The sequence below is a fragment of the Callorhinchus milii genome, unplaced genomic scaffold (genome assembly GCF_018977255.1).
Source record: "Callorhinchus milii isolate IMCB2004 unplaced genomic scaffold, IMCB_Cmil_1.0 Scaffold3, whole genome shotgun sequence".
Lineage (NCBI taxonomy): Eukaryota > Metazoa > Chordata > Chondrichthyes > Chimaeriformes > Callorhinchidae > Callorhinchus > Callorhinchus milii.
The window spans coordinates 75826320-75852895 of record NW_024704744.1 but is presented as its reverse complement, the minus strand read 5'-3'; the positions used below and the strand labels follow the sequence as shown (position 1 = coordinate 75852895).

The 26576-nt window shown below is 42.6% G+C and overlaps 2 protein-coding genes across 11 annotated transcripts in view; one reads left to right on the top strand and one right to left on the bottom strand.

Moving 5' to 3' along the window:
• The window catches only part of mia3 (MIA SH3 domain ER export factor 3), a 57752-nt gene extending 56648 nt beyond the window's left edge, over window positions 1–1104 (top strand). For all 5 annotated transcript variants that reach the window (XM_042333443.1, XM_042333441.1, XM_042333440.1 and 2 more), the window contains one exon: window positions 159–1104. In XM_042333443.1, the coding sequence (XP_042189377.1) occupies window positions 159–409 (251 nt within the window). In that variant the 3' untranslated portion in view covers window positions 410–1104. The remainder of the gene's footprint in view (window positions 1–158) is intronic.
• Window positions 727–26403, bottom strand: aida (axin interactor, dorsalization associated). 6 transcript variants are annotated; one of them, XM_042333445.1, is made up of 11 exons: window positions 26054–26402; window positions 23494–23563; window positions 23084–23192; window positions 15642–15695; window positions 14230–14284; window positions 7735–7841; window positions 6739–6750; window positions 5926–6048; window positions 5710–5832; window positions 3170–3287; window positions 727–1999 (listed from the first exon to the last, which is right to left on the bottom strand). In XM_042333445.1, exons 1-11 carry the CDS (start codon window positions 26158–26160, stop codon window positions 1903–1905), a joined length of 975 nt encoding a protein of 324 aa, XP_042189379.1. In that variant the 5' UTR covers window positions 26161–26402; the 3' UTR covers window positions 727–1902. The 6 variants fall into 6 exon arrangements, with proteins under 6 accessions (XP_042189379.1, XP_042189380.1, XP_042189381.1 ...); XM_007898259.2 differs by lacking the exon at window positions 23084–23192 and adding an exon at window positions 12238–12301 and having other exon boundaries at window positions 1056–1999; window positions 26054–26401; XM_042333446.1 differs by lacking the exon at window positions 6739–6750.
• Window positions 26404–26576: the final 173 nt, after the last annotated feature.

Sequence of the window (26576 nt, the reverse complement as noted above, 5' to 3'; positions counted from 1 at the left end):
CCAACAATGATTCACTTTATTCTTGGAGATATCTTGTTCACTGGCTCCTTTCTTTCATATTCTCTACACAGCATAGTGCTAATCCTCAGGTGTATGGCATATTAGTCTTTACAGAATGAAGACCTTATTGATTTCACACAATTATTTTTGTTTTACAGTTGGTCCAATAATTCCAAGAGACTACCCTCCTGGCCCATTTCCACCACCGCCAGGCTCTGGTCATTTTGCTCCTGGTCCCCCTCTGCCCCCACACACTCTGAGAGACTTCCCACCACCACACCTGCTGAGAGACTTCCCTCCGCTGGGGCTGAGAGGATTCCCGCCTGGACCCCGCAGTGTGCCACCAGGACCCACCCCGCCACCAGGAGTTAACAGAGACTTCCCGCCAGGCCCTGATGTCCGTCGATGATTGACACCTCCCCCTAAGCCTCAAAACAGATTTACAACACATGTGAAAAGACATGTTAATGAATCTTTGCCATGAAATTAAAAAAAGATTGCCAATTCCAGTCCAAAAATGTAATTACTTATAGGAAATGTCACTGTCTGTGTGGTCCTTGTGTGACAGAGGGTCAGGCATACAGTCACTGATGCAGGATATTTTTTAAAAAATGAAAACCTTCAGAGTATAGGATGCTGTAACTTCTGATTTAGAAATGAAAGTGCTTCCAGGAGGACATTTTCAAATAATTAAGTATACAATGTGTGAAAAAAGTAACTAGTCTGCAAATCAAAAGCAGTTTTAATTGTGCAATATTGAAGGTACCTGTGTTTAGTGTAGTGTAAAAATCCCCTGCTCATGTGACATGTTTTGAGGCCTTTTTTAAAAAAAAATGGTTGCAAAAAATAAAATTAATGACTTTTCCTGTGGAAATAGACTAATCAGAGCTGCCCTCACTACCTGCCACAATGCTGGCAATATCCACACCTTCCAGTAATTCACATGTAAAGAAAATCTGTATAAACATTTCAACAAACCCTCTCATCACATCTGTCTAATTTTCTGTGTAGGAAACACTTGAAATCCCTGTACAATTAAGGCCAGATGTAACTTATTTTATTATATATTCTGAGAAAATTTATTAATAAAGGAGGTTCAAATGACTTGTGAATGAGCAGTTTTCTCTTTCGTGCACTGTTCCAAGATCTTCCACAGAGTATTTGGGATTCAATAAAACTGGCACTGGAATGAGAGACCCCCACTTCTGGTTTACATTAAAATCTTTAAAATTGTAAATTGTACAAATGTTAATCATGATGAACGGGTTGTCTGAATAATTATCTGTACAAATGCAAAAACAGTGCTACATGCTGGTGTAGTGCAACAATTGTCCTCGCGGGTACATCAAACACAAAGCTAGCTAAGCATGGCTTCTATTTCAAATGTAGTGTTTTTAAGAGAAGTACCACAACATAAGACTCACCACTCAAACCTGTACATAAAAACATAGCTGCCACAGCTAAGTTCCTTAATTTGCATACTGCCATTCAACTTAACTGCATAGTGTAACAGAAAGCCAATGTCACAACAAACTGGCAACTCACACTTGAAGACACAAGCATTATTCATCCATGATATCAGCAGCATCTGTAGATTTTAGATTTGCTGTTCTTAAATAAGTTACTAAAAAGCTTTATTAGTTACCACAGATAGTGTAGCTAATGTTCCCTTATTTCATTTAGGTTCATTCCTCAGTGTCCTGTTTGAAACTAGACTCTTCCAGGATTAGCCACTAACCTAGAAAAGCCAATGTTAAAAAATAAATCTGCATCACAGCAGCTGGGACTTGAGATGGGAAACACTGAGCAACAAATGCTGCCCTTGTTGCCAGTTTTAGAGATGATCATGCACACTGCTACTGTGATGAGTTGTGCCGAGGATGAAATTAATAAAGGTTTATGTCATTCCTTGTGCAAGATCTGATGGAGGTGAAGGTACAGTGGTTTCTTGGTCAGCAACTGCAGTTTTTTCCTCTTGAAATCTGTTGGTTTCTTGTACCTGAACAGATGAAATCAGTGATAATAATCCTTGAATTTAATAATAATAATAATTTGATATAGCGCTTCACAGAATATACTGTAAAGTGGATTGACTAAGGGTGAAATGCAGCAGCCAATGACACACAGCAGTGTCCCATAAGTATAACAACAAATTATACTTGTATAGCGCCCTTCACATCAGAAAGACATCCCAGGATGCTGGACGATCAGGGGTTTGGGACCCGAGCTGGGAATTGGGTCAGGAGGGGTGGCTAAAAGCACGGTGGAAGAGGAAGGTCTTCAGACAGGACTTGAAGGAGGGAGTGAGGCAGAGGGATTGTGGGATAGAGTTCCAAAGTGTGGGGGCAGAGATACTGTATGCCCAACTGCCAATGGTGGGGCAGGAAGTGCAGGGGACTTGGAGAAGGCCAGTGTCCACTGAGCAGAGGGAGCAGACAGGCTGATATGGAGTTAGAGAGGTCACAGGTAGGGGAGCAAGACCATGGGAGGGTTTTGAAGGTGAGCACCAATCTACTGCAAACACTTTTTAAACATGTTTATCCCTTAAGGGAGGGGTCCTTGCAAACATACAATGTGCAATCAGTTGGCCAAAACAATGAGCTATGTGACCAGAGCTGACAACTGCTGAGCCCGATCCTGTCCTCACAGGAAGACATCCACATATGGGGTGTATGAGAAATTGTGTACCCTGGCTGATTGTCCCTCTGAGCCAGGGATACTCTCCAGCTTTTATTTACTGCAAGAGAGATCACAGAAATAGGAAGGAGTAGGCCATTCAGCCTCTTGAGCCTGTTCCACCATTCTATAAAATCATGGCGTATCTGTACCTCAAGCCTACTCACCCTTTCCCCATATCCCTTAATACCTTGATCTAACAAACAGATCAGCTGATTCAGCTTTTCTCTAGTCTGCATGGCCTCATGGTTTTCTAACTGAACCAGTGAGAAGCAGTTCACAAGATGTCAAATGTTCAATTCCATCAAAATACTTCCATTGCACACTGCAATTTCCTTTCACTGGATAGAAACTCCCACATGGTTGGGAAGTAATAAAGGGTAAGACAGGCCAATTTATTTGAATTCTGCCTCCTTAATGTATTGTGAAGGAAGACTGGCAAAAGGGAATCTGGGACAGAATTGAAGGGAATTGCTGCACGGGTACTACTTACAGTTCTATAACTATCTGCCCAGCTTTGATCTCATCCATTTCCATGAAAGCAAAACACTTTGTGCTTGTAAACCTCTTCTTGGGTTTGTAATGCTTGAATTCAAAGAAAATAGCTGCCCCTGCAACAGAAAAGGGAAACAGGTCTCCTGGATTGTAACTAGATACTTTACAATTACTGGTCAGAAAGAAAGACCTTGCATTTTCATAACATCTCATCACAGGTGCTTCACAGTAATTACCAGCCTCCGTGGTGACTTTCTACAGGCAAACAGCAGCCATTTGTGCTCAGTCAGGTCCTGAAAACAGCCATAAAATGAATAACATACTTATTTTGAAGATTGCTGACAATGACACCTTCTTGTATCCAATAGTGGCAAAGGATCCTAACATTCCAAATAGGAAATACACAAGGAAGGGAAGCTTTCAGCACAAAATAATAATCCTTGCATTTGATACAGCACCTTACATTGTTGAGACATCTCAAAGCACTTCAGATTATAATATAAAGTGAATTGACTTTATATTTTGTGGGTGAAACACAGCAGCCAAATTGCGCACAGCAAACAATCGTGGATTGAGTGAACAATTTAACTTTTTTTCTAAGGGATTCTGCCCCCTAGAAAGTGATCCGACAATCGACTAACAGCCAAGTTCTTAGGTAAACAGAGGCGTGTGGAGTAAGGAAACTTACCCTGCCCAGAAATCAAACCCAGGTCCTCTCACTTGCGAGGCAAGTGCTCCAACCACTACACTACAGGATTCCACAGTCTGAAATGACACCCAAATGCAACAACAACAAAATTACATTTATAGAGCGCCTTTCACTTCGGAAGGACGTCCCAAAGCGCTGAACAGTCAGGTGTCGGGGCCCGAGCATGGGGGAGGGGGGGTGGTGTAGGGGTGAGGGAAGGCAGAGAGGTGGGAGGGAGACCAAAGGCACGTCGAAGAGAAAGGTCTTGCGACCGACATTGAAGGAGGCAAGGGAGGAAGCGAGGTGAGGGGACCGTGGGATGGAGTTCCAGAGTGTGGGGGCAGAGAGGCTGAAAGCCCGGCCACCGATGGTATGGCAGGTCAGGCAGGAGACATGGAGCAGGGCAGAGCCCGATGAACGGAGTGAGCGGGCAGGTTGGTAGAGAGTCAGCAGGTCAGAGAGGTAGGAGGGGGCAAGGTCATGGATGGCCTTAAAGGTGAGGACGAGGATCTTAAACTTGATCCTCTGGGAGATGGGGAGCCAGTGGAGTTGGGCGAGGTTGGGAGTGATGGGGTCACGGAGGCTGTTGCGTGAGAGTACACAAGCTGCAGAGTTTTGGATGATCTGCAGCTTGTGAAGGGAAGAGTTGGGAAGGCTGATGAGGAGGGAGTTCCCGGAATCAAGCCTTGAGGTGACAAATGCGTGGGTGAGGGTTTCAGCAGCCTGAGGGGTGAGGCAGTGGCGGAGTCTGGCAATGTTACAGAGGTGGTGGTAGGCAGTGCCAGTCATGGCACGGATGTGGGGGAGAAACGACAGTTCAGGGTCAAACAAGATATCCAGGTTCCTGACTGGCTTAGTGAGGTTGAGTGTGCAGCCGTGAAGGCTGATGCTGCCAACGCCTGAGTTTCAACTTGGTTTCACTGAAATGTACAAATCCCCAAACCTCTCTCAACAGTCTGGGTGTGTCAGCCTAACTCACTTGGTACCACTCTCTTCTGAGTCAGAAGGATATGGATTGAAGCCCCATGTCAGAACCTAAGAGTCTTTTAGACTGAGTTCCAAGGTTTCACTCCAATCAGTGCTGGGGGAAGAGCTGCACTGTTAACATTGCTGTGCACAAGTTGGCTGCCACATGTGCCCACCAAACAGCCACTGCACTTTACACAAAATCCTGTGAAGCACTGTGAGACATCTAATGTAAATACAGTAAATACCAGAACACACACAATATTGTATTATTCAGAGTGTACAGTGTAAAAATGCACTTCAAGGTGGCTCAATTGAAAGTATTCTCACCTCTGGGTCAGATTCAAGCCCCACATTGGAATTTTGAGTTCAAAATCCACAGGACATGGGGGAAGGAGCACTGCATCCTCAGAAATAGCATCCTTCACATTAAACTTTGAAACCGAAGCCTTAATCTGTCTACGATCAGTGATACTATTGGAAACTAGAAAGGAATTCCTCCTGGTGTCCTGGACAACATTCTTCCAAGTAAATTAATCACTTATTTCTTGCTGTTTTGGAAATTGGCCATCATTATTGCCAAACAAATCAGCCACTGTACTTGACTGCAATTGTCTGTAAGTACTTTGAAACATTAAAAATTATTGGCAGCACATCAGAAAGATCACAAGAGAGGCTTGGATGAAGAAAGCCTTTCAACTATTTGATCACATCCCTCCACAATGACCATTCTACTGTCCTTAATATCACTGCATCAAGCAGTTTCTTAAATGGGTCCAGCATCCTCAACACAAGGATTATGAACACGGCCAATATAGTTCGACCTGGATTATAGGACATAAAAATAAACTTGGCAACGAAGCAGGAATTGGAAGGAGACCTACCTTTTGGCAGACGTTCAATGTGCTTTTGGATTTCCACATCCACAGCAAAGTGTACGTACATGTCTTCCTTCCGTGTCGCAACGGGCGTGTCCTGTACAGGAGTCATGTCCACACCATTGATATCTACATAATAACAGATGAAAGATTCATTACACTGAGAAGCAGCATCAAAAACAAGGAAAGGAGATGGATTTGACCAGTTCCCTCAGCTCTTACCCTTCACGCTGACAGTTACATAGGGATCAATGCACTGGCCTGCATCTTTCAACCCAATCTTTTCTATCTTTATGGTCAACAATGTCATGCCGGGTTCTGATGGTAACCGTGGTAGCAGAGTACCTGAGGACACAAAGCCTGGTTAGTCCGGCAGCTTGGTATGAACAATGTGAGCCGACAGCAGTTACTGACTTCAATCATTGGTCAACCTGAAGGAGAGATGAATAGTGTGAGTGAATTTGAAATGGACTATTTGGCATCTACACTCATCATTCTGTAGACTACTGCATTTTGATTTACAAAATAGTGATGAATGAGAGAAGTGTGCCAATGAATAGTGTAAGTGAACTACAGTGACAATAAGCTGTACGTGGAATGATAGTGTGGATTCATAAACAATTCCTCACAATCACAGCTGCTCAATAGTTCAATCTGAGACCCGTGAGAATATTTTGGGGCCATTCTTCTCCATCCCACTCCCCACAGTTGCTGTTTACCAGCCAAATAAAAATATACCCCAATTTACAGGACCTTTCACATCAGGAGGAAATCACAAAGCACCTGAGGCGAGGAAGCTGAAGAGGGCAAGGAGGGGAAAAGTGACTGAATGCACAGTCAAATACAACACACTATTGGCTTAGGATTCTTACTCCATCTGATGGGCTGATCAAAACTGTGTGACTGAGAAATTATAATATTTCAATTATTAAACTGGATATGAAAGTAAAAGATTAGATTCGAGCAAGAGTCCCACCCCCACCACCCCCTTCACTCCCTGAACACAGTGAAGCAGCTAAAGAAGGGCAGTGTTACCTTCAACAGCTCCTGAAGTTAGATGGAACATGCAGGTCAGAAAGGGAGGAGTCCACATGATCAAACCATGCACATGAAAGACAGGATCACATGTTAACAGAAAGACCAGTTTACCATAGTCTTCAAGTCTACACTTTACAAGTTACCCAAAGGATAAGGGATGGTTGACACGGAGGAACCCAAGCAGGAAAAAACAGCCTCTAGGTGTCTAAGATGTGTCATGGTGTTTTGCATCAGTTGGCAACATAGAACAGGCTTGAGGGACTGAATGGCCTATTCCTGTTCCTGTCATTTGATGATGGTTGACTTTTGGTAGCCATGCATCAGGCAGATACTTCAGGCATCAGTATCTCCAGAGGAAAGGGGTTCGGAGAAGGAATGAGATGCCTGAAAATCCCTGTGGCCTTAAGATCACAATCTTAAATGTTACCATTATGCAATATTTTGGAAAATTCTTAAATTGTCTCAAATTGGAAGCTGCCATTTTGCAGGTTAAGATTATCCAATCAATGTCTGAACTGCAGGTGTGTGGCAATGGAGGTCAAGGGATGCAGATACAGACTTTTAAATGCAGAAGGGCAGAAAGAAAAGGCACCAAAAAGCCCAATAGGATTCTGAGTTTATAAACATAAGGAAGTGGTGTTATATTTATACAAGATGGTGATTAGATCAGTTGGGAATATTGAGCGCCATTTTGGCCTCCTCACTACAGAAGACAAAGACATCAGAGCCCTGGAAGGATTACAGCACATGCTCATATGGGGGAGACCAGGTTGTGGGGTTATAATTCAGAGGGGATGGGAAGCTGTTTTCATTAGAAAAAAAAGAAAGCTAAAGAGGGTTCAATAGTTTTTAAAAATCCTGGAAGCCAGATTACAAAGCCAGTGTGTGCAACACTTCAAACTCTTAAAAGAGAATTCATCTATTTTAATTTTGTTTTTAGCTACAAGTGCCGATCTCAGACCAGCTACACAAAGCATTGTCTCTGAACCCAACCTGGGACTCTGGTGGTGAAAAGATCAGACACCCCAGCGCCTGCTCCGCCGTCCTCCTCTTCCTCCTCAAATTCCAGATTCTCCTCTTCTCCAGGTGCCAGGATTTTCCTGCCGCACAATGAAAACAAATAAACTCCTGTCACAGTTCCCAACTTCAATGGGTTGCTTCCAACTTAAAGCCAGCCCAATCTTTAAGAGGAAAATTAATCTAAATACACAGAGCTTGCTGGGTGACATGCGCACTTCTGTTACACACTAGGCGTCTCAAAGCTAAAAACGAAGCACTGGTGATTAACTCAGAGTAGTCAGTACTTGATGTACAAGCCCTTCAGTAATTTTTACGCAGCGAGTTGTTACAATTTGGAGTACACTGCCTGAAAGGGTGGTGGATGCAGATTCACTAATAACTTTCAAAAGGGTATAATATACTTGAAAATAAATAAATTCCAAGACTGTGGGGAAAGAGCTGGGGAGTGGGATTAATTGGGCAGCTCTTTCAAAGAGGCGCTACAGGCACGACAGGCCGAATGACCTCCCTCTGTGCTGTAGGATTCTATGATACTATCAGTTGCTTTTGAGGCAGAGAGAGCAGCAACACGTTAAATCATCATCTAACGGACACTACTGTCAACATTGTGCTAGAGTGTACCTAGACACCGAGCTCAGTGTCCTATGAGGGGCTTGAACACAACCTTCTGACCCAGAGGCAAGAGGTCTACTGAGTGAGCCAGGCTGGTTTCAGTTTGATTGTTCAGTCTGCCTTAAATTAGCCATGGAGTCCTGTAATTTAGTGGTTAGAGCACTTGCCTCACAAGTGAGAGACCTGGGTTCGATTCCTGGTAGGGCAAAACAAGTTTCCTTACTCCACACACCTCTGTTTACCTAGCAGCAAGTAGGAACCTGGTTGTTAGTTGATTGGCGGATCGCTTTTCCGGGGGTAATAATTCCTTTAAAAAAATAATAATTTGGTCACTCAATCCATGACTGTTTGCAGGACACTGCTGCGCACAATTGGCTGCCGTCTTTCACCCACAAAATAGACTTTTTCAGTATATTCTGTGAAGCACTTTGAGACGTCTCGAAGTTGTGATAATTTGACTATATCAAAAGGATTATTATTATTACTACTTGCAAGTGGCCAGTGTAAAAGTAACTAGTGAGGCAGAACTATATTAAAGAAGCTCTTTGATTCAAAGTGCAGCAGGCAGGAAACATTCGCTCGAGTAAAGAAAGGCTGCTTAGTTCACCTCTGAGCTAATGACTTTAACAGTCTTCTTCACCTCCTAATTGTCCTGCAGATTCACCTTGCTCAAGCAGCAAATGTGACCAACAGGCTTTGATCATGGAGATGGCAGCACAGCATTAAAGGACACCCACCCACACATTCGCCCTTTGCAGCAGGATAAGAAGTCAGAGCAAGAGCCCTGTCTGATACACCCCATCTCCCTCCTCCCTAATGCTCTGTAGTACTTGAATCTCATCCAGCTAATTTTAACCATCTCTTCACACAGGAACATGCCACTGCACTCCATTTGAACACTCCCATTTTCAAAAATAGTAGCTTACCCTAACCCTCAAATGTTTTACAGACATTTCTTTGCACAGAGTGTGGGTGAAATCTGCAATTCTCAGCCACAAACTGCGAGGCAGAGTCCATACTTTCACTTAATAGATACTTGAAGAGGAGGAAAATTAAATGGTTTATAAAGTGAGCAGGAGAGCAAGATTATTCTGGTGGCTGATATACCCATCAGGACTTTGAGCTCATAATCTAGGCTGACACTTCCACTACAGAATACTGCAAAGGCAGAGGTGCTGTCCTTCAGATGAGATGCAAAACCAAGACCCATCAAGTTAATGATCCCTTGGCACTATTAAAAACAAGAAAGGAGTTTGTAATAATAATCCTTGCATTTGATAGCGCTTTTCACTTAGAGACGTCTCAAAGCACTTCACAGAATACACTCTAAAGTGAATTGACTACATTTTGTGGGTGAAACGCAGCAGCCAATCACGCACAGCAGTGTCCTACAAACAGTCGTTGATTGAGTGACCAAATTAATTTTTTTGAGGCATCAGGTGTGTGGAGTAAGGAAACTTGCCCAAGGTTTCGCCCTGCTGGGAATTGAATCCAGGTCTCTCGTTTGTGAGGCAAGGGCTCTAACCACCGAGCTACAGGACTCCTGGGATTCTCCCAGTTTCTTGGCCAACAAACCCAGATAAAAGTTTGCAAGGCTGTTAGTGGAACATCACTGAGGCCAACTGGCTGCCATGTTCACTTACAAATACACAGAAATGATGCTTTTCTGCAATTATGTATGAAGTGCTTATTTTGACATTATAAATGTCTATATCGAATTCAAGGATTATTTTATTATGTGAAAAACAAGACTGGGGTTAGCTGAGTTGATGGGCTGAAATGGCCAGTTCCTGTGATGGAAGATTTTGCAATCAAATCAACAACCTGATGCCAGAACCTCACCCATAATTTAGAGGCTGTCATAGGAAGGACTGAGCTCCGAGAAACAGCTGCACCGTCAGCCCTCTGTTGGCTGGGATCGGTACTGCAGCACTTCCAATCTGAGAGGAGTGTGATCTGCCCTCAAATACTGAATACAAAGCTGACTTGAGCATGGTTTCCACAAGATCCCCTCTGACTCTTCTATATTCTAGAGAATATAGGCCCAAATTGGTCAGCCTATCCTCGTAACTCATCCCCTTCATCCATGGTACTAACCCAGTAAATCTACGCTGCACCCCCTCCAAGGCAAGTACATCCTTCCTTAAATAGGGAGACCAAAACTGCACACAGTATTCCACGTGTGGTCTCACCAGGGCCTATACAGTTGCAGCAAGACTTCCCTACTCTTATACTCTAAACCTTTCATAATGAATGCTAACATACCGTTCGCCTTCCTAATTGTTTGCTGCACCTGCAGACTAACTTTCTGTGATTGGTGTACAAGGACACCCAAGTCCCTCTGGACGCTAACACATTCCAATCTCTCCCCTTCTAAAAAATAACTCGCTCTACTGTTTTTGCTACCTAGGTGGATGACTTTGCACTTCCCTACATCATACTTCATTTGCTACCTACCTGCCCAATCACCTAACCTATCGATGTCTCGCTGCTTTTTTTTTAATGTCATCTTCTGTGTTGACACTTCCTCCTAGTTTTGTCATCCGCAAATTTAGATATATTAATTTCAGGAGACCATTTGATGATTATTGCATACAGAGGTGAATGGAGGCATTGCTATCATGGCTTCATGATAGGTCCCGGCTTGACTACACCAACTGCCTGCTCACTGAACCTCCCAACCCTTCCTTTCACAAGCTGCAGATTATTCAGAACTCTGCAGCTCGTGTCCTCTCCCGCACCAGGCTCCAGGAACCTAACACGCCCATTCTTGCCTGGCTTCACTGGCTCTCCATTTCTCAGAGAATCGAGTACAAAACCCTTGTTCTTACCTTCAAGGCCCTCCACGGTCTTGCACCCCCCACCTCTCCGACTTCGTAATCCCATTTCAACCTGTTCGCTCGCTCCACTCGGCGGACACCAGCCTGCTTTCGGTCCCCCACACTTCCCGCCCCACCACTGGCAGTCAGGCCTTTAGCATCTCTGCCTCCACACTCTGGAATTCTATTCCACAATCCCTCCACCTCACCCTTCTATTGCCTCCTTGAAGTCCTGTCTGAATACCTTCCTCTTCAATAGTGCCTTTGGCCACCCTCCCACCCCCACCCCTTCTGACCCTAACTAGGGTCCAAAACCCAATTGTCCAGCAAGCTGGCGATGTCGTTTCGACGTGAAGGGTGCTATACAAGTGTAATTCGTTGTTGTTGTCCTTCAAGAGCTATACAAGTGTAATTCGTTGTTGTTGTCCTTCAAGAGATCCACATCCTGACTCAAATTCTTCTACATCAACCCCTCTGCAATCTCCTCTCACCCACAAACACAGGTCTACTGTAAATCCCTATCATTAAAAGTTGAGCTGTTCCGCTCCTGTGCTCTGGAAATTGTTTCAAACTTCTTTGCTTTGCACCCTGACTTCATATAAACCGCGTAAAAAAATACTTGCATGAATGGTGCTTATATAAATCCTAGTTAGTGATATTTCAGTACATTATATGCACAAGCTCAGCTTCTCAGCTACTGAACTCCTTGCTGGAAGAAACCCAAGCTTAGTTTCACCGCACGCACAGTCTCACTCAGCCATGAAGCAATGACGTACAAATTGATTAGTATGAACTGTATGGAAAATCAAGTGCTCTCCTTGTAAGCGAAGGAAAAAAAGACATTAAAAAAATGTAAAGCAAGCCCGCAATGCACTGTATGTATGAGTAAGCATGGACATTCGGCAAGGCCCGTTGGAAGATAAGCATGCTGAAAGGAATAGTGAACTCGCGAGAAAGCGACCGGTTGTCGAGATGGATTGGTTTGTTTGAAAAGAAACAAAATCATTTTTAATGGATAAAAAGTGTCCAAATTAAATCATTTTACCTTAGAGGGATAGGCTGAACATCAAAAGGAAAATCTTTGTTATAAGAAAGAATGTTCTTTATAACTGTAAAGAAAAAGAGGGGGGGGAAAAAAAAACCAAAGTCCACTATTAAAAGCTAGCACGATAAAAGAGATACCAGGTGATCACTGGAATGCTGTCTTGCAAAGTGCTTTAATACAGGTAGTTCACCCCCAGACACAAGCAGATACTGGTGCTGTAAATATAGATATCGATAAATATAGTGCAGTGACTACAGCTGGGAGAGACACAGCCCACTCAGTAACATTCTCATGCTCCCACATGTAAAACAACAACAAGGATTTATATAGCGCCCGGCATCTCAGAACGCTTTACAGTCACAGATCCTGGGACCGTGCCAGGGGGAGGGGGAGGAAAGTGACCAAAGGCGTGGTCGAAAAGAAAGGTCTTTAGCAGAGACCTGAAAATGGGAAGGGAGAGAGCGAGACGAAGGGATTGAGGAAGGCAGTTCCAGAGCCTCGGAGCTTGACCAGGGTTTCAGCGGCTTTTGGGGAGAGGTATTGGCGGAGACCGGCGATGCGTCGGAGGTGGAAGAAGGTGGTGCTGGTGAGGGACCGGATGTGGGGGAGGAAGGATAATTGGGGGTCGAACCTGACGCCTAGGTTGCGTACAAGCTTTGCAAATTGGCCAAAGTTGAACAGAACCCTTTCACTGCTATTGCAGAAGTGTAACTGAACTTGCAAAGGGCATTGACCCAGCCCCACCTCTGGAGCACCGAGCAGAATTCAGGTTCCTGCGTAACAGTAAAAAGACATACTGACATTAAGAGGTACTGTAAAGGGGCAATGAGATTGATAGCTGGATTCATGCCCTGCGTTATGAGAGGTTGCAGAAGCTGGGAATATTCAGACCATACAAGATAAGATTCAGGGGAGATCTTATTGAGGTAATCAAGATCCTGAAAGGTGTAGATAACTGAACCCTATTAATACATTTAACAGTCAGAAACACAAATGAGACCCAAGTTGAAAAGCTGATTTGGATTGGATTTTGCAAAGCGTGGGCTTCTAAATCAAGACTACATGAAAGGATTTTTCAAAAATTTTTGTGATATTAAATTTTAAGGCAATGGTCATGAGACTAAGACCATGAAAGTTGATTTGGGGACTCAGACATTTATGCACTTCTGAAATACTGCTTTATTCACTTGTTTTATTAATCCAAGATTATGGTACTCTTAAGCACCTTTAACTTTAGTGATCAGCAGCAAACTCGGATTTTGGGAAGATTGGTTTCCAACACACTAGAAATACCCAATGCTCCAAGTACACACCACAGGTGGCACCACACAGGTAAGCACATTAACCATAGATAAACTTGAAGCATGGGGTCTGAAATAAAAGATTTTAAATGCAAGACCAATGCCTTAAAACTCAAACTTTTTATCCACAAAATACAACAAACTACAATTGTATAGTGTCTTTCATGTCAGGAGGCCACTTCACAATATATTCTGTGAAATGCTTTGAGATGTCCAAAACTTTGACTGCCCCGCACCTTGGGACATCCTCCCGACTTGAAAGCACTATACAAAAGTAATTTGTTATTAAAACTAAAGATTGTGTGGAGTTTTGAAAAATGAGTCTGTCTGGAAGCCGATTTTCTATTTTTTTTGATCCTGTAGAACCTAGCCTCCAAATTAACAAGTTTATGCAATTGTAAGGCAATGGTTTTAAGCCTATGAACATGGAGCTAGTCTAAGCTCTGTTTTGTCTTAATATCTAAGATTTACGGGGCAGAACTGTGGAACATTCTTACAATGCAGTCAATTTTCTGTGGTTCTAAAAAAAGTATCCAGTTTCCAAATTAAAATAGAATTTTTCAACAATTCTGCTCCACAGTGGTGGTGCAAGCTGGAATTTCAGACCTCGGATTTCTGGAGCAGTGAGAGAGCGAGAGAGAAAGAATCTCTTTGTCACATCGTTTACACAAGTGCTATTAGAAATACTTACTTGGTTCTAATTTCTTCAGATCTTCCAATCTGAACTCTTCCTGAGACTGAGTGGTCTGCATAAAATACATGAATTTTAAAAAAAAACCATTTAAAAACTGATGATAAATTAAACTGAGTGTTAATTATTTGTTATCATTGTGCATTTGCCTTGCCCTCTCTATGCCTCCTCCACTTAGGATGGGCAAGCAATTCACATTGGCAGACAGTTCCACGAGTGTTGACTACCCTTGGTCAAGTGGCAGTTCTTTATGTGTGAACTATCTTCCCAAATCCCTTCAACTCAAGCCATCCTATATAGTTTCATCCACAAAATATACAGTCAATTTACTTTATAATATATTCTGTGAAGCAATTTGAGATGTTCTCAACAACGTGATAATGCGCTATAACAAATGTAAGGATTATTATTACTCCTCTCTCCCTGGCCCTTACACTTCTTTGATTTTTTGATCAACTTCTTGATCCTTGTTCTCTCTTCCTCCTCCCTATCCCTGCAACCTTCTAAAAGAGGACGAACCTGCCCACTCCCTTTGTTCGGTGGGAACTGGCCTGCTCCTCCCCTCCCTATCCTATCCACCGCATCGTCGGCAGTCGGGCCTTCAGCCTTTCTCCCCCGCACTCTCTGGGGCTCCACTAGAATCCTTTCACCTAGCCCCCTCCTTTTTGTCTCCTGCAAGGTATCTCAAGACCTACCTCTTTGACTGTACCTTCCGTCACCCACCCACCCCCTTGATTCCAACCTCCAGCTCAGGTCCAAAGCTGCCACCTCTGGGATAATGAGCATAGCATTAACTTCTGAACGGGAGAACATTACCTGGTCTTACCTTTTTAGGACTAACATTGCAGAATAAGACATCAAGCTGTCAAGCGTTCTAAGATGCTACCCAGCGTGAGGGGCACTATATAAATGCAAGTTGTTGTTTTACGCAAACTCCCTGCTTGTTGGCCTCCCCACTCCCATAGGCTGCAGATCATCTAGAACTCTGCAGCCTGAGTCCTCTCCCGCACCAGGCTCCACAACCCTATCACCCTATCCTCACCCGACTCCACTGGTTTCCCATCACACAGGATACAGTTCAAGATTCTGGCCCTCACTTTCAAAGCCCTCCATGGCCTTGCCCCCCCTACTTCTGTAATCTCCTAACCCCCTACCAACCTGCCCAATCCCTCCACTAAGCGGGCTAGGGGTGGGAGAATGACATTGATCCTCTGAACGTCTAAATACAATTATCATCATTCAACACGTTTCAGTTGTTGGTCAGTGCACTGTAGAAAAAAATACACGGGGGTAACAATTCTTTGTGGACACTTGGTATTTTCATTCATCCTCCCAGAGGTTTGGACTGTTACAGAGCAAGGTCATTACCCACAAAGAGCAACACAGAAAAAAGCATGTGTATCCAGTAGTACCTGAAGAGCTGTGCTTCGCAATTCCAGGCAGGTCGCTATTTTGCCAACTGTTTTCTGTCAAGAGGAAATTAAATTGTTAAATCATTCAGTAGTTCTGAAAAGAAAATTCAGGCTTTTTCTGGAGCACACCTGGTTCCCGGGACACAGGTCACCTGAAGAGCAAAATGCTTTTTTTTAAACCAGCAAGACTTTTGAAATGAGTAAATACATATGAAGAAACAGAATGAAAAAATGTCTTAAGTCAAAATATCCAAAAGTGCTTCACAATAATAATTATTAATAGTCCCACTTAATTTAGCACCTTTCACCTTGTGAGGATGCCTGAAAGAGCTTCACAGGATTTTACTAAAGTCTGTAATATAGCGACTTTTTTTATTGTCAAACAAGGTAGTCCTTTGGCAGCCAAGGACTGTTGCCCAGAGACCGGACAAAAATCCCTACTCTTGGAAAAATGTGTTGCGATCCATCGTGTACACTTGATTAGGCGTAAGCAGGTAAACAGCCCTCCAGAGAGAGTGCGAATCCATTTCAATACCTGAACTGAGGAGAAGAAGCCCTGGCTGATTTTCCCCTTCCATTTCTAACCTGGAGGCACTGAGACAAATTGTATGTAGGCCCCAGTGGTAACTAATGATCTAACTCATTTGGATCAAAATTTGAACCTGGGACCAGCTTTATGTTGGCCTATTACGATGCCTTTAGTATTAAAAAGTTTCAAGTTAATGGATAGTTTTTTTTAAAAAAAGTATTCTTTCTTGAAAGTAATAAATTAAAGTGAAAAGGAAACATGTACATTTAAAACAGCACATTAGCATTTAAAAAACACAATGAAGTGAGGGAAGTGAAGGAGATGCCACGTGACACCATACATTAATGCTCAAACAATCCCTGCTCTCCGCTCTATTGCCCTATAATAAAACTGCAAGGTTTATTGACAGCAGTCCCATACCAATAGTGGGGAATTAAGCAAATGTTTTAGGGACACCACTCGGAGGGATCCAGGAACCCATATAATCATTTCAATATTACTGGCCTGGTCCCAGGAACCTCAGGAGGCTTGCACACTGAGCAGGACCATGTCTCAACAAACCGCTCCCACTGCTAAGGTAATAATGTTGTACCAAGCCCTTACAAATCACCAAGACTGAGAAAAACACAGCAGCTCATTTTACTGCTAAAACAAAATATTGCAGGGTCTGAGCTTGATACCAATATAATTTTATACAGTTTAATGTAACCTTTCATTTACTTAAGTGCATGTTATTTCACCAGTAAATGGTAAGTTTCTAGAGCCACTCCACCGGGGGGTGGGGTAGGAGAGAGGGGAGCCTCCCAACTCCCTTCCTTCGCCTCACGCCCTCTCGTCCCACTTTCAGGTCTCGGCTGAAGACCTTTCTTTTTAACCGCTGGCTCGGCCAAAGGATCCGTTACTATGAAACGCTCGGAGACGACGTCCAGAGTGGAGGGTGCTATATAAATCCACGTTGTTGCTGAGTAAATGAAAACTGGTTGAAATCGTAGCTGCAAAGGATAGCTCTACTAGCACTTGGTGGATCAAATAAAAACACTGCAGAAAAATAGTAGTGTCCTTCAAACAGGGCCATCCTCCTGATGTGAAAATGCACTATATGAATAATATTTTTGTTGTTGCCAGCAAAAAGAATCACGTCAGGGTGGTGGGGTGCCGACACACCACAATTTAAAACTGCACCATATGTACACTGTCTCAAAGCTTTGCAATTATATTCATGATCCAGTCATGTTCCTGCAGCAACATTGCTGGACATTCCAGTTGCAGTCTAGTGATCATTTCAAACACTGCACATTTGCAATTAATTGTGCAATCCTGTAGCGTATTGGTTAGAGCGCTCGCCTCGCAACCAAGGATTCAAATTCAATTCCCGGGTGGACAGGGTTCTTTACTCCACATGCTTTGTGTTTACCTAGCAGTAAATAGGAACCTGGTTGTTAGTCGATTGGTGGATCGCTTTTCTGGGGAGTGATAATCCCTTAAAAAAACACGATCGCTCAATCCATGACGGTTTGTGAGATACCGCTATGTTTAATTGCAGATTTACATTGGGTTTTTATCTCCACAAGAGCAGTCTAGTCTAATCCCAACCTCCTGCTTCATTCACTTAACCTTTAATAGCCCTTTTCAAGCATCTTCATCCCTTTTAGAAGAATATTGATGACAAGTTATCTTGGTTAAAGATGGAAGATCACACCCACAGTATTAATCTATCTTCTCATTCAAATACTGATTGCTGTTCGTGTCCAACATTTTGTGTGTGCTCCCCAATATTTCCAGTGTTCCCTTTTTCCCCCCAACAATCCACCCCTCTGTCTCCATCACATTGTAATAATCCAATTGCTAAACCCTTCACCTCCCTGGTTCTTTTGTCACTGGAGGCAATTACAAAGATGCTATTAATCAATCACAACAGTATAAAGTCAAGATTAATGTTCCATGTAGATTTATATTAAATAATTTATCAATTTTTACAGAACTCATTTTATTGCGCTCGCTTCTAAGAAATGTGGCATTATGAATGGCACTCAAGGGAAGTTTAACCAATTCATTTGTATTCCATACTATAAATAGACACAATGACAGCACATAGTTAAGTATGGATTTATAATCGACTTTTAAGGATAATCTACACAATTGTCAACCTTGTGAATTATAAGGTACTGAAATACAAATCATTCTGCTGCATCTCATCACCTCTTGCTATGCCTGCCAGGCTAGAGAGAGGCTACATGATGGGTTAGAGAAAAATATGATTTGTGCTTAGATTGGTCCACTGCTCTCGACCCTACGACACTATGACAGTGTTAGATCTGATAAGTACTTGAAAAGGCAGCACATTCACACTCGACTGAAAACTGTCAACAAACTATGGTAAATGGGGTTTCATCCAAATCACGGTCTTCAGCAGGCCAGCAACAACAAATTACATTATACATCGCCTTTCATCTTGGGAGGACAGTCAGGAATTTGCACCCAAGCTGGCGATTGGAGTCAAGAAGGGTGGAGGGCAGGGATGCTGGAGGAAAAAAAGGGTGACTGAAGGAGCGATTGAACAGGAAGGTGGCCTTGAAGGAGGTAAGGAACAGAAATTACTCTATTTAGGAGTCTTGGGCAGCAATTCCAGAAAGCAGTGAAAGGACCTGAGCAATAAGGTAGCAAAAAGGAGAAATGGACCCAAGGAGTAAGGCAGTGCTTGAAAGTTTACATGGAGAAAAAAATTGGACAAGATTCCTCCATCATTTCATTGCATGCTGAAATCAAAATACATAGTAACATCTAAACCTGATTCATTCACTCTCAGCATTTGACTTTTTAATGCAAAGCTTGGCATCATGTAACCACGGATTCTTTATGTATCTGGTCTTCTCACCTACTCCAAGTTGGATGCTTTCTGCACTATGGACATGGCATTTCACTTTTTGTCCCTTAAGAAAAAAAAACTTCAACACTCAGGATACTTCACACATCTTCAGATACTGAAACAAATTCAGTGCAAAAGTTCCCATACTCATGATTTCAGGTGAAGCTCTAAAATAATACTCCTATCATTTGATACAGCACTTATTACGTCATTGAGATGTTTCAAAGCGCTTTACAGAAAATATCGTCTCTCAGACACTACCCTGCGTGGAGGGCGCTATTTAAGTGCAAGTTGTTGTTGGATTAACTATGTATTTTGTGGGCTATACAAATGTAACTTTTTGTTGTTGTTAAAACACGGCAGCCAATTGCGCACAGCAGGGTCCCACAAACAGTTGTGCATTGAGTGACCAATTTTTTGGGGAGGGAGAGATTATTACCAACGGATCTCAAGCGGAGAAAAGATCTTAATAATCCTTGCACTTCATATAGCACCTTATCACATTGTTGTGTTGTCTCAAAGCGCTTCACAGAATAGACTGTAAAGTGAATTAACTGCACATTTTGGTGAAACGTGGCAGCCAATTGCGCATGGGGATGTCCCACAAGCAGTCGTGGATTGTGTGACCAAATTAATTATTTTATTTATTTGGAAGGGATTATTTCCCTCGGAAAGTGATCTGCTGATCGACTAACAATCGGTTTCCTACTTACTAGCTAGGTAAACTGAGGGGTGTGGAGAAAGGAATCTTGCCTAATGTTTCACCTTGCCTGAGAATCAAACTCTGGTCCTTTCACTTGCGAGCTGAGTGCTCTAACCAATATGCTTTCAGGAATCCACATCTTGCCCATTTCAAGCAGAAATAGACAGCCCAGTTTGTCTGCCAATTTCTCGCAATATCCATTCAATGTGAATGTGTTAGCGTCCAGAGGGACTTGGGTGTCCTTGTACACCAATCACAGAAAGTTAGTCTGTAGGTGCAGCAGCAATTAGGAAGGCAAACGGTATGTTAGCATTCATTATGAAAGGTTTAGAGTATAAGAGTAGGGAAGTCTTGCTGCAACTGTATAGGGCCCTGGTGAGACCACACCTGGAATACTGTGTGCAGTTTTGGTCTCATTTAAGGAAGGATGTACTTGCCTTGGAAGGGGTGCAGCGTAGATTTACTAGGTTAGTACCAGGGATGAAGGGGATGAGTTACAAGGATAGGCTGACCAATTTGGACCTATATTCTCTAGAATACAGAAGAATTAGAGGGGATCTTATAGAAACCTATAAGATCATCAAAGGGCATGATAGAGTAGATAATGGGAGATTGTTTCCCCTGGTTGGAGAAACTAAAACCAGGGGTCACAACCTTAAAATCAGAGGCCAGCCCTTTCACACTGAGTTGAGGAAGAACTTCTTCACTCAAAGGGTGGTGAATGTATGGAACTCACTACCCCAAAGGGCTGTTGACACTCAGTCCTTAAACATATTTAAGACTGAGATAGATAGATTTTTTATTGCAAAAGGTATTAAGGAATATGGGGATAAGGAAGGGTTAGGTTATTAGCTGGAGTTATATTCGAAGATCAGCCATGATTGAATGGCGGGGCAGGCTCGAAGGGCTGAATAGCCTACTCCTGCTCCTACATGTTATGTTATGTCAATGTACATCTCTGAATTACATAATTCTGGAATCCTAAAATGAGGAAAGACTTTTCACTCCATCAGGCCTGTTGCTGCAATGTAATAATCAGGGCAGATTTTATAATCCCATTTGGCTTTTCTCCCGGTGCCTATCGCCCTTTTAAACACCCTAAGTTTACCACTCTATTTGTATGGCCTTCTGGGGCCGATGCAATTCACATTTTCATAACAAAAAACATAATGGGCATAACACATCATATGCAAGCAACATTTTCCTCTATCCCAAACATCAGATCCTTGGCCTGTGACTCCGTATTTCTCTGGCCTAGATGCTCAGTTTCCATTCACCTCATTTTTTCCTGAACTTCATACATAGTTGACATTGGCCTCATGCAGCAGTATTTCTGCTTTTTGCTTGCCCGGTGATCATTTATTAACTCTTTTCCTGTTTTCCATCTAATTTCAATTTTCCCTCATCTCTTGACCCTTTGTCATTTGTTTTGAAGGCAATGTGTCAAATAGGAAGTTTCTCCAAGAGTAATAAAGGATGATACTTGGAGTCCTGTAGCTCAGTGGTGAGAGCACTCGCCTTGCAAGCGAGACACCTGGGTTCAATTCTAGGCAGGACGAAACTTTGGGCAAATTTCCGTACTCCACACACCTAATAATAATCCCTCCAAAGCACAAAAAAAATTGGTCATTTTCAATTCACGACTGTTTGTGGGACACTGCTGTGCGCAACTGGATGCCGAGTTTCGCCCACAAATATACAATCAATTCACTTTACAGCATATTCTGTGAAGCGCTTTGAGACATCTAGAAGATGTGAAAAGCGCTGTATCAAATGCAAGGATTATTATTAACTTGAGTTTATTTAGAAAGCGCTGGACATATCATCAGGAAAACAGGATTTGGAGCAGTGACTGGGCCCAGCATTGAGAAGCTGGATAGACACCAGCAGACTTCACCTAAAGCCCAAAGCATTGGCTACTGCTATCTAAGCTCTGTGCATGCCACAATCTCAGAGCTCAGTTCATTTAGTTATTCCAGTGAATTATACAATACAAATTTACATTTATTTAGCACCTTTCACGTTGAGAACAATAACTTACACTTATATAGCACCCTCCACACAGGGTAGCGTCTCAGAGCGTTTGGACATTCCAAGGCTCTTGACAATGGCAAGCTGGTACCCAAGAGGGATTAGGAACTGAGGATGGTAGGAAGGGGAAAGGCGACTGAAGGCACGGTCAAAGAGGAAGGTCTTGAGACAGACCTTGAAGGAGGTGAGGGAGGTGATGAATTGAAGGGACTTTAGGATGGAGTTTGCCAAGTGGGATACATAGCCTGAAAGCACTTATATGCACTACACCTTTTTCAATATTTTAAAATAAAAAAAACAAGATTAGCCCACACTCTATGCATAAACTCAGGTCTCTAATATCCTCTGTGGCCTAGCTTCAACACTTTACCCTTGCTCTCCCTCACTAAATCCCTGAACCTTGCCTACCCATTTGGCTGTGCCTTTGGTTATCTTCCCCACTCTTTGGCACTTTAAGTGATTCGCTGAAAAATGTTCTATACTTAAAGGATGCTATACAACTGCAAATTAAGTCAAGGTTGAAGGTATATCAAGTATGGATGAGGGTTTCAATGGCAATCGGGATGAGGTAATGGTGTGAAAGGTTGCAGAGCTTGAAGAAAGTAGCCTTGATCAGATCCTAGATGAAAGAAAAAGTTTAAAGAAGAGTTGAAGAAAGAACTTGAAAACGGTACAAAATAGCAAGGTTCCCCACAGGGTCTGAGAGTTGGATTGAGCATCTAGGGAAGTTGTTATTGTCAGTGCCTGAGGTTAGGAGGCACTGGCGGGAGACAAGCAAGATAGTTTCAGCTTGACACTGAGCTGGAGAAGGCGGATTCTCATCCAAGACTTCATTGCTGACAGACAGTCTGTCTGAATAGCAATGGCTCCAGAGTTGAGCGTGGAGGCAGAAAGAGTTAAGTGCCACTTACGTACACATTGATTCATAAAAATAGTGGGAGTCCCTGAGCAAACAGGAAAGTAGCAAGTATTGAGGAAGTTGACCAAAAGGCAATAGCATGGAGATAAAAAAATTGAAAGCATTATAGCTGAAGGTGGGGGGAAGGGAGTGAGAAAAATTGCCACGATCTGGGAATGGTTACTTTGAATACCTTGAGGAACAGGGAAAAAAAAACAAGGAAAAAAAAACTGGGACGAAAATAGATACAACAGAATATGAATGTTTATACACATGGACAGAGGAATCAATCCAGCATAAGCTTGTTCCACCACCCCGCATCGCCAGAGTGACAGATGTATGTGGTAAGCCTGAATCAGGCACCAGTACCATGCACTGCCTGGGATCAGAACACGCAGCTGGAGTCAACTCATACCAGAAACAAAAGGACAGCCGGACAGAATACCACTTTGTCTTCCGTTTGGCTCTTCTGGCAGATTGCTGGCACAAGAATCCCAATAGTAATGATTCTGCCACAGCTCAGACTAGAAACAAAACACAAAAAGCAATAACCCAAAATTCAACTTAAATCTTTGCCCATTTTGTCTTCATAGTTAAGATGGTGCAGAATTGCAAAAATTTCTTAAAATTTAGACTTAATTTACATGTTAGTTTTCTGCAATATTTAAGAGAACCAGCCATCAAATTAAAATCAAATTTAAGTTTTTACAAATCTGGGCCATCTAAATTTTAAGGCAACCTTTCTTACAGACAAAAGCAAGGTGGAATTCCATAGTTAGGAAATAAAACATCACAGGACTGTTTCTGAAGTGATGAACTGCTTACCTTTTGATCTTCTGTGAGTTCAGTAGAGTTGTTTACTGACTGTACTTCCTTCTGTAAATGCCGGGCTAGTCTGTGTAATGATAATAAATAATAAATCCTTGCATTTAATAGAACACCTTTTGCATCGGGAAAATGTCTCAAAGCATTTCACAGGATTTTACTGTAATTTGTCGGCAACACAACAGGGAATTTGTGAACAGCAATATCCCTCTAACATTGCCATGATGTGAATAACCAATTTTATTTGGAGAACTGTTAGCTAGGACACTTATCGAAAAATGCCATGAAATAGTGTCTACAGGACCTCCGTTTAATGTCTCATCTGATGGATAGCACATTGCACGACACAGCACTATTCAGTTCCACATTGGAACGCCTGCCTAGACTATGAGCTCAAACTCACAAATGGAGCTTCATACCATATCTTTCTGACTCAGAGGCAAGAACGCTTATCAACTGAACCAGACACCTAATAATGAACTATGGTACACAGGAATTTCACACCAACCCGTAGCTCTGTCTGTCCAGTGCCTTGGGACGTCCTCCTGACGTGAAAGACACTATACAAATGTAATTTTGTTGTTGTTGCTCAGTCATTGGGGTACCTATTTTGTTTCGCAAGGTGACTAAAATCCCATTAAAATGCACTGGAAGTTCTGAATAACAAATTTTCCTTCCAAGTGACCACCTCAGGATCCATACGCATCGCTTAAGGGACAAGAAGACATTGGCCGCTTCAGTCCAATGGGATCACTTCCTGTGAAAGGAATTGCACACCCATTTCCTGTTTTGAGAAAAAACATCTCAGAGACCAGTGAAAGCACAGATTTATAAAGATGTTTTATTCCACATCATACAATCAAAAAAAAACTTCCTCTGTTTAACAAGAGGTTCAGACCGAACACAGTGTAATACTCAGCGTGTCCTCAGAGTGAAAGCTCTGTCTTGTGGTTTCCCTCATGCATGTTGTGTGAGACCGCATTAATGGATATCTTTATGCAGATCCACCAGTCATTTTATGCACAGCAAAGTCCCACAAACAATGATGAAGTGAATGATCAATTCATCTGGAGGATTTGTCAAATCGGAGAAATTCCCTTTTTTCAAATAGTCTCACAGGATCTTTAATACCCACCTTAACTCACGTCAACATTTCATCTGGAGAACAGCACAGGGACTGCACCACAGCGTCATCCTACACCAATTCTGCTTGTTTGGGTGCCTTGGAGAATGTTTCTGATGTAGAGACATGTACTGCAAACTGAGCCAACAATTTCTCCACCCACCAATACCATAAGGAGTTCACTTTTCACCACTGACTATGGAATGCTAGGGAAGGGGGGCAAAGAAAAGCAGGAGAGGGAGCACAAAACAGATCAACCTGGTACCTAGCAACAGAAGGTGATGGAAAACCAACTAGTACATGCTTGTTATGTTCAATCAGATCTCCAGTTATGCCAAAAAAAATGGGTTAAAAAGTAGATGTGCATGCATTTGTGGAAGCAACATCTACAGATCACCTTATGCATTAAGGTTACCTTGTAGGTTTAAAAAAAACACAAAATAAATAATAACGATTACATTTGATACAGCACTAAACCACAGCGTTGAGACGTCTCAAAGAGCTATACCTCTCAGAAGTGGAGTGACTGCATTTTGTGGGCAAAGTAAAATACTGTACTTTTAAGGAAGAAATTAAATTTTTTCCCCCCCATTGGTCTGCCAGACACACACAAAACAAACTTACAAAAAGACGTCTCGCCCATAAAATACACATCAATGCACTTCACAGTATATTCTACGAAGCACTTTTGAGACATCTGAAAGGCACCATATCAAACGCAAGGATTATGAATGCAGGAGTCATAATTTTTTGGGCCAACACAATAACACGAGAAAAAGACAGGGACAACCCCCCCGTCCACCACCCAAAAAAACACACACACACACAGATGTAAAGTAAAATATTATGGTTCAAAACAGGACCCAAACACCAAACTCAACCCGTGCGGTCTCCACCCCATAACAAAAGAGGGCGTGGATGCAGAATGGACTAACATGGCTCTGGGTTGCTTTAAACTGCCCGTTTCACAGACTATTTACATACACACACACACATATATATATATATACACATAATATATAGAAATATAGATAGAAATATAGATAGATATATAGATAGATATATAGATAGATATATAGATAGATATAAATAAATATAGATATATACATATATATAAATATAGATATAGATATATAGAAAAATATAGATATATAGAAAATATAGATATATAGAAAAATATAGATATATAGAAAAATATAGATATATAGAAAATATAGATATATAGAAAAATATAGAAAGAAACATATATATATATAGAGAAATATATATATATAGAAATATATTTTTTAAACGGTTCTCATTTTAAACCAACAACTCGGCGGTGTCCAGAAGGGGGAAAAAAGTTTGGCTCTCAGTGTATTTTTCTCCCTCTCTCCCGAGCGCGCAAACGGGTCGGCGATACCGGTTTTTCGAGGGTTTTTGAAGAGCAAAACTCACATTTGATACTCGTCGATAGCCTCCACTAACTGTCCCCACGAATCGAAGTCTGTGCCCTTTTTGAAACTTGCGAGCCATCTCTGCACCGTTTTATGGATATCGCTCATTTTAATCCCTTTCTCTTAAATCATAAAAACAATTCTTTCGCATCGGGAGGAGGAGGAGGTGGTGGGGAGGGGGGGCGGAAAAGAGGTAAACATTTGGGGGTAGAGGGGCGGCTGCTTGAGAGGGTGGGAAACAGAAACTACCCGCTAACATAACATCATGGCTCCTTTCATAGCCGATACCCCGCCCTCCCTCCCTCCGGCCAGCACACACCACACCGCAGCGCCCTCCCCTCCTGACCAAGCCCATCTGGGGCTCTGAACGAGAGCGGACGGCGAGTACGCAACCTAATGTGCTGACCCGAACTCCCGCCTCCCGACACCACGACGTTTCCCCGTTCCCGTGCCGTATTGGGCACTCGTTCCGGCCCGGCCGCGCCCTACCCGAACGCGATTGGTCGACTGGCCCGTCTGTCAAG

Excerpts from the sequence above, each read along its gene's own strand:
- aida (XM_042333445.1), bottom strand. The coding sequence starts at position 26,160 with ATGAGCGATATCCATAAAACGGTGCAGAGATGGCTCGCAAGTTTCAAA. Across the intron at positions 14,285-15,641 it reads TGCGAAGCACAGCTCTTCAG|ACCACTCAGTCTCAGGAAGA; the intron begins GTACTACTGGAT and ends TATTTTATGCAG. Across the intron at positions 2,000-3,169 it reads GGGCAGATAGTTATAGAACT|GTACAAGAAACCAACAGATT; the intron begins GTAAGTAGTACC and ends TCATCTGTTCAG.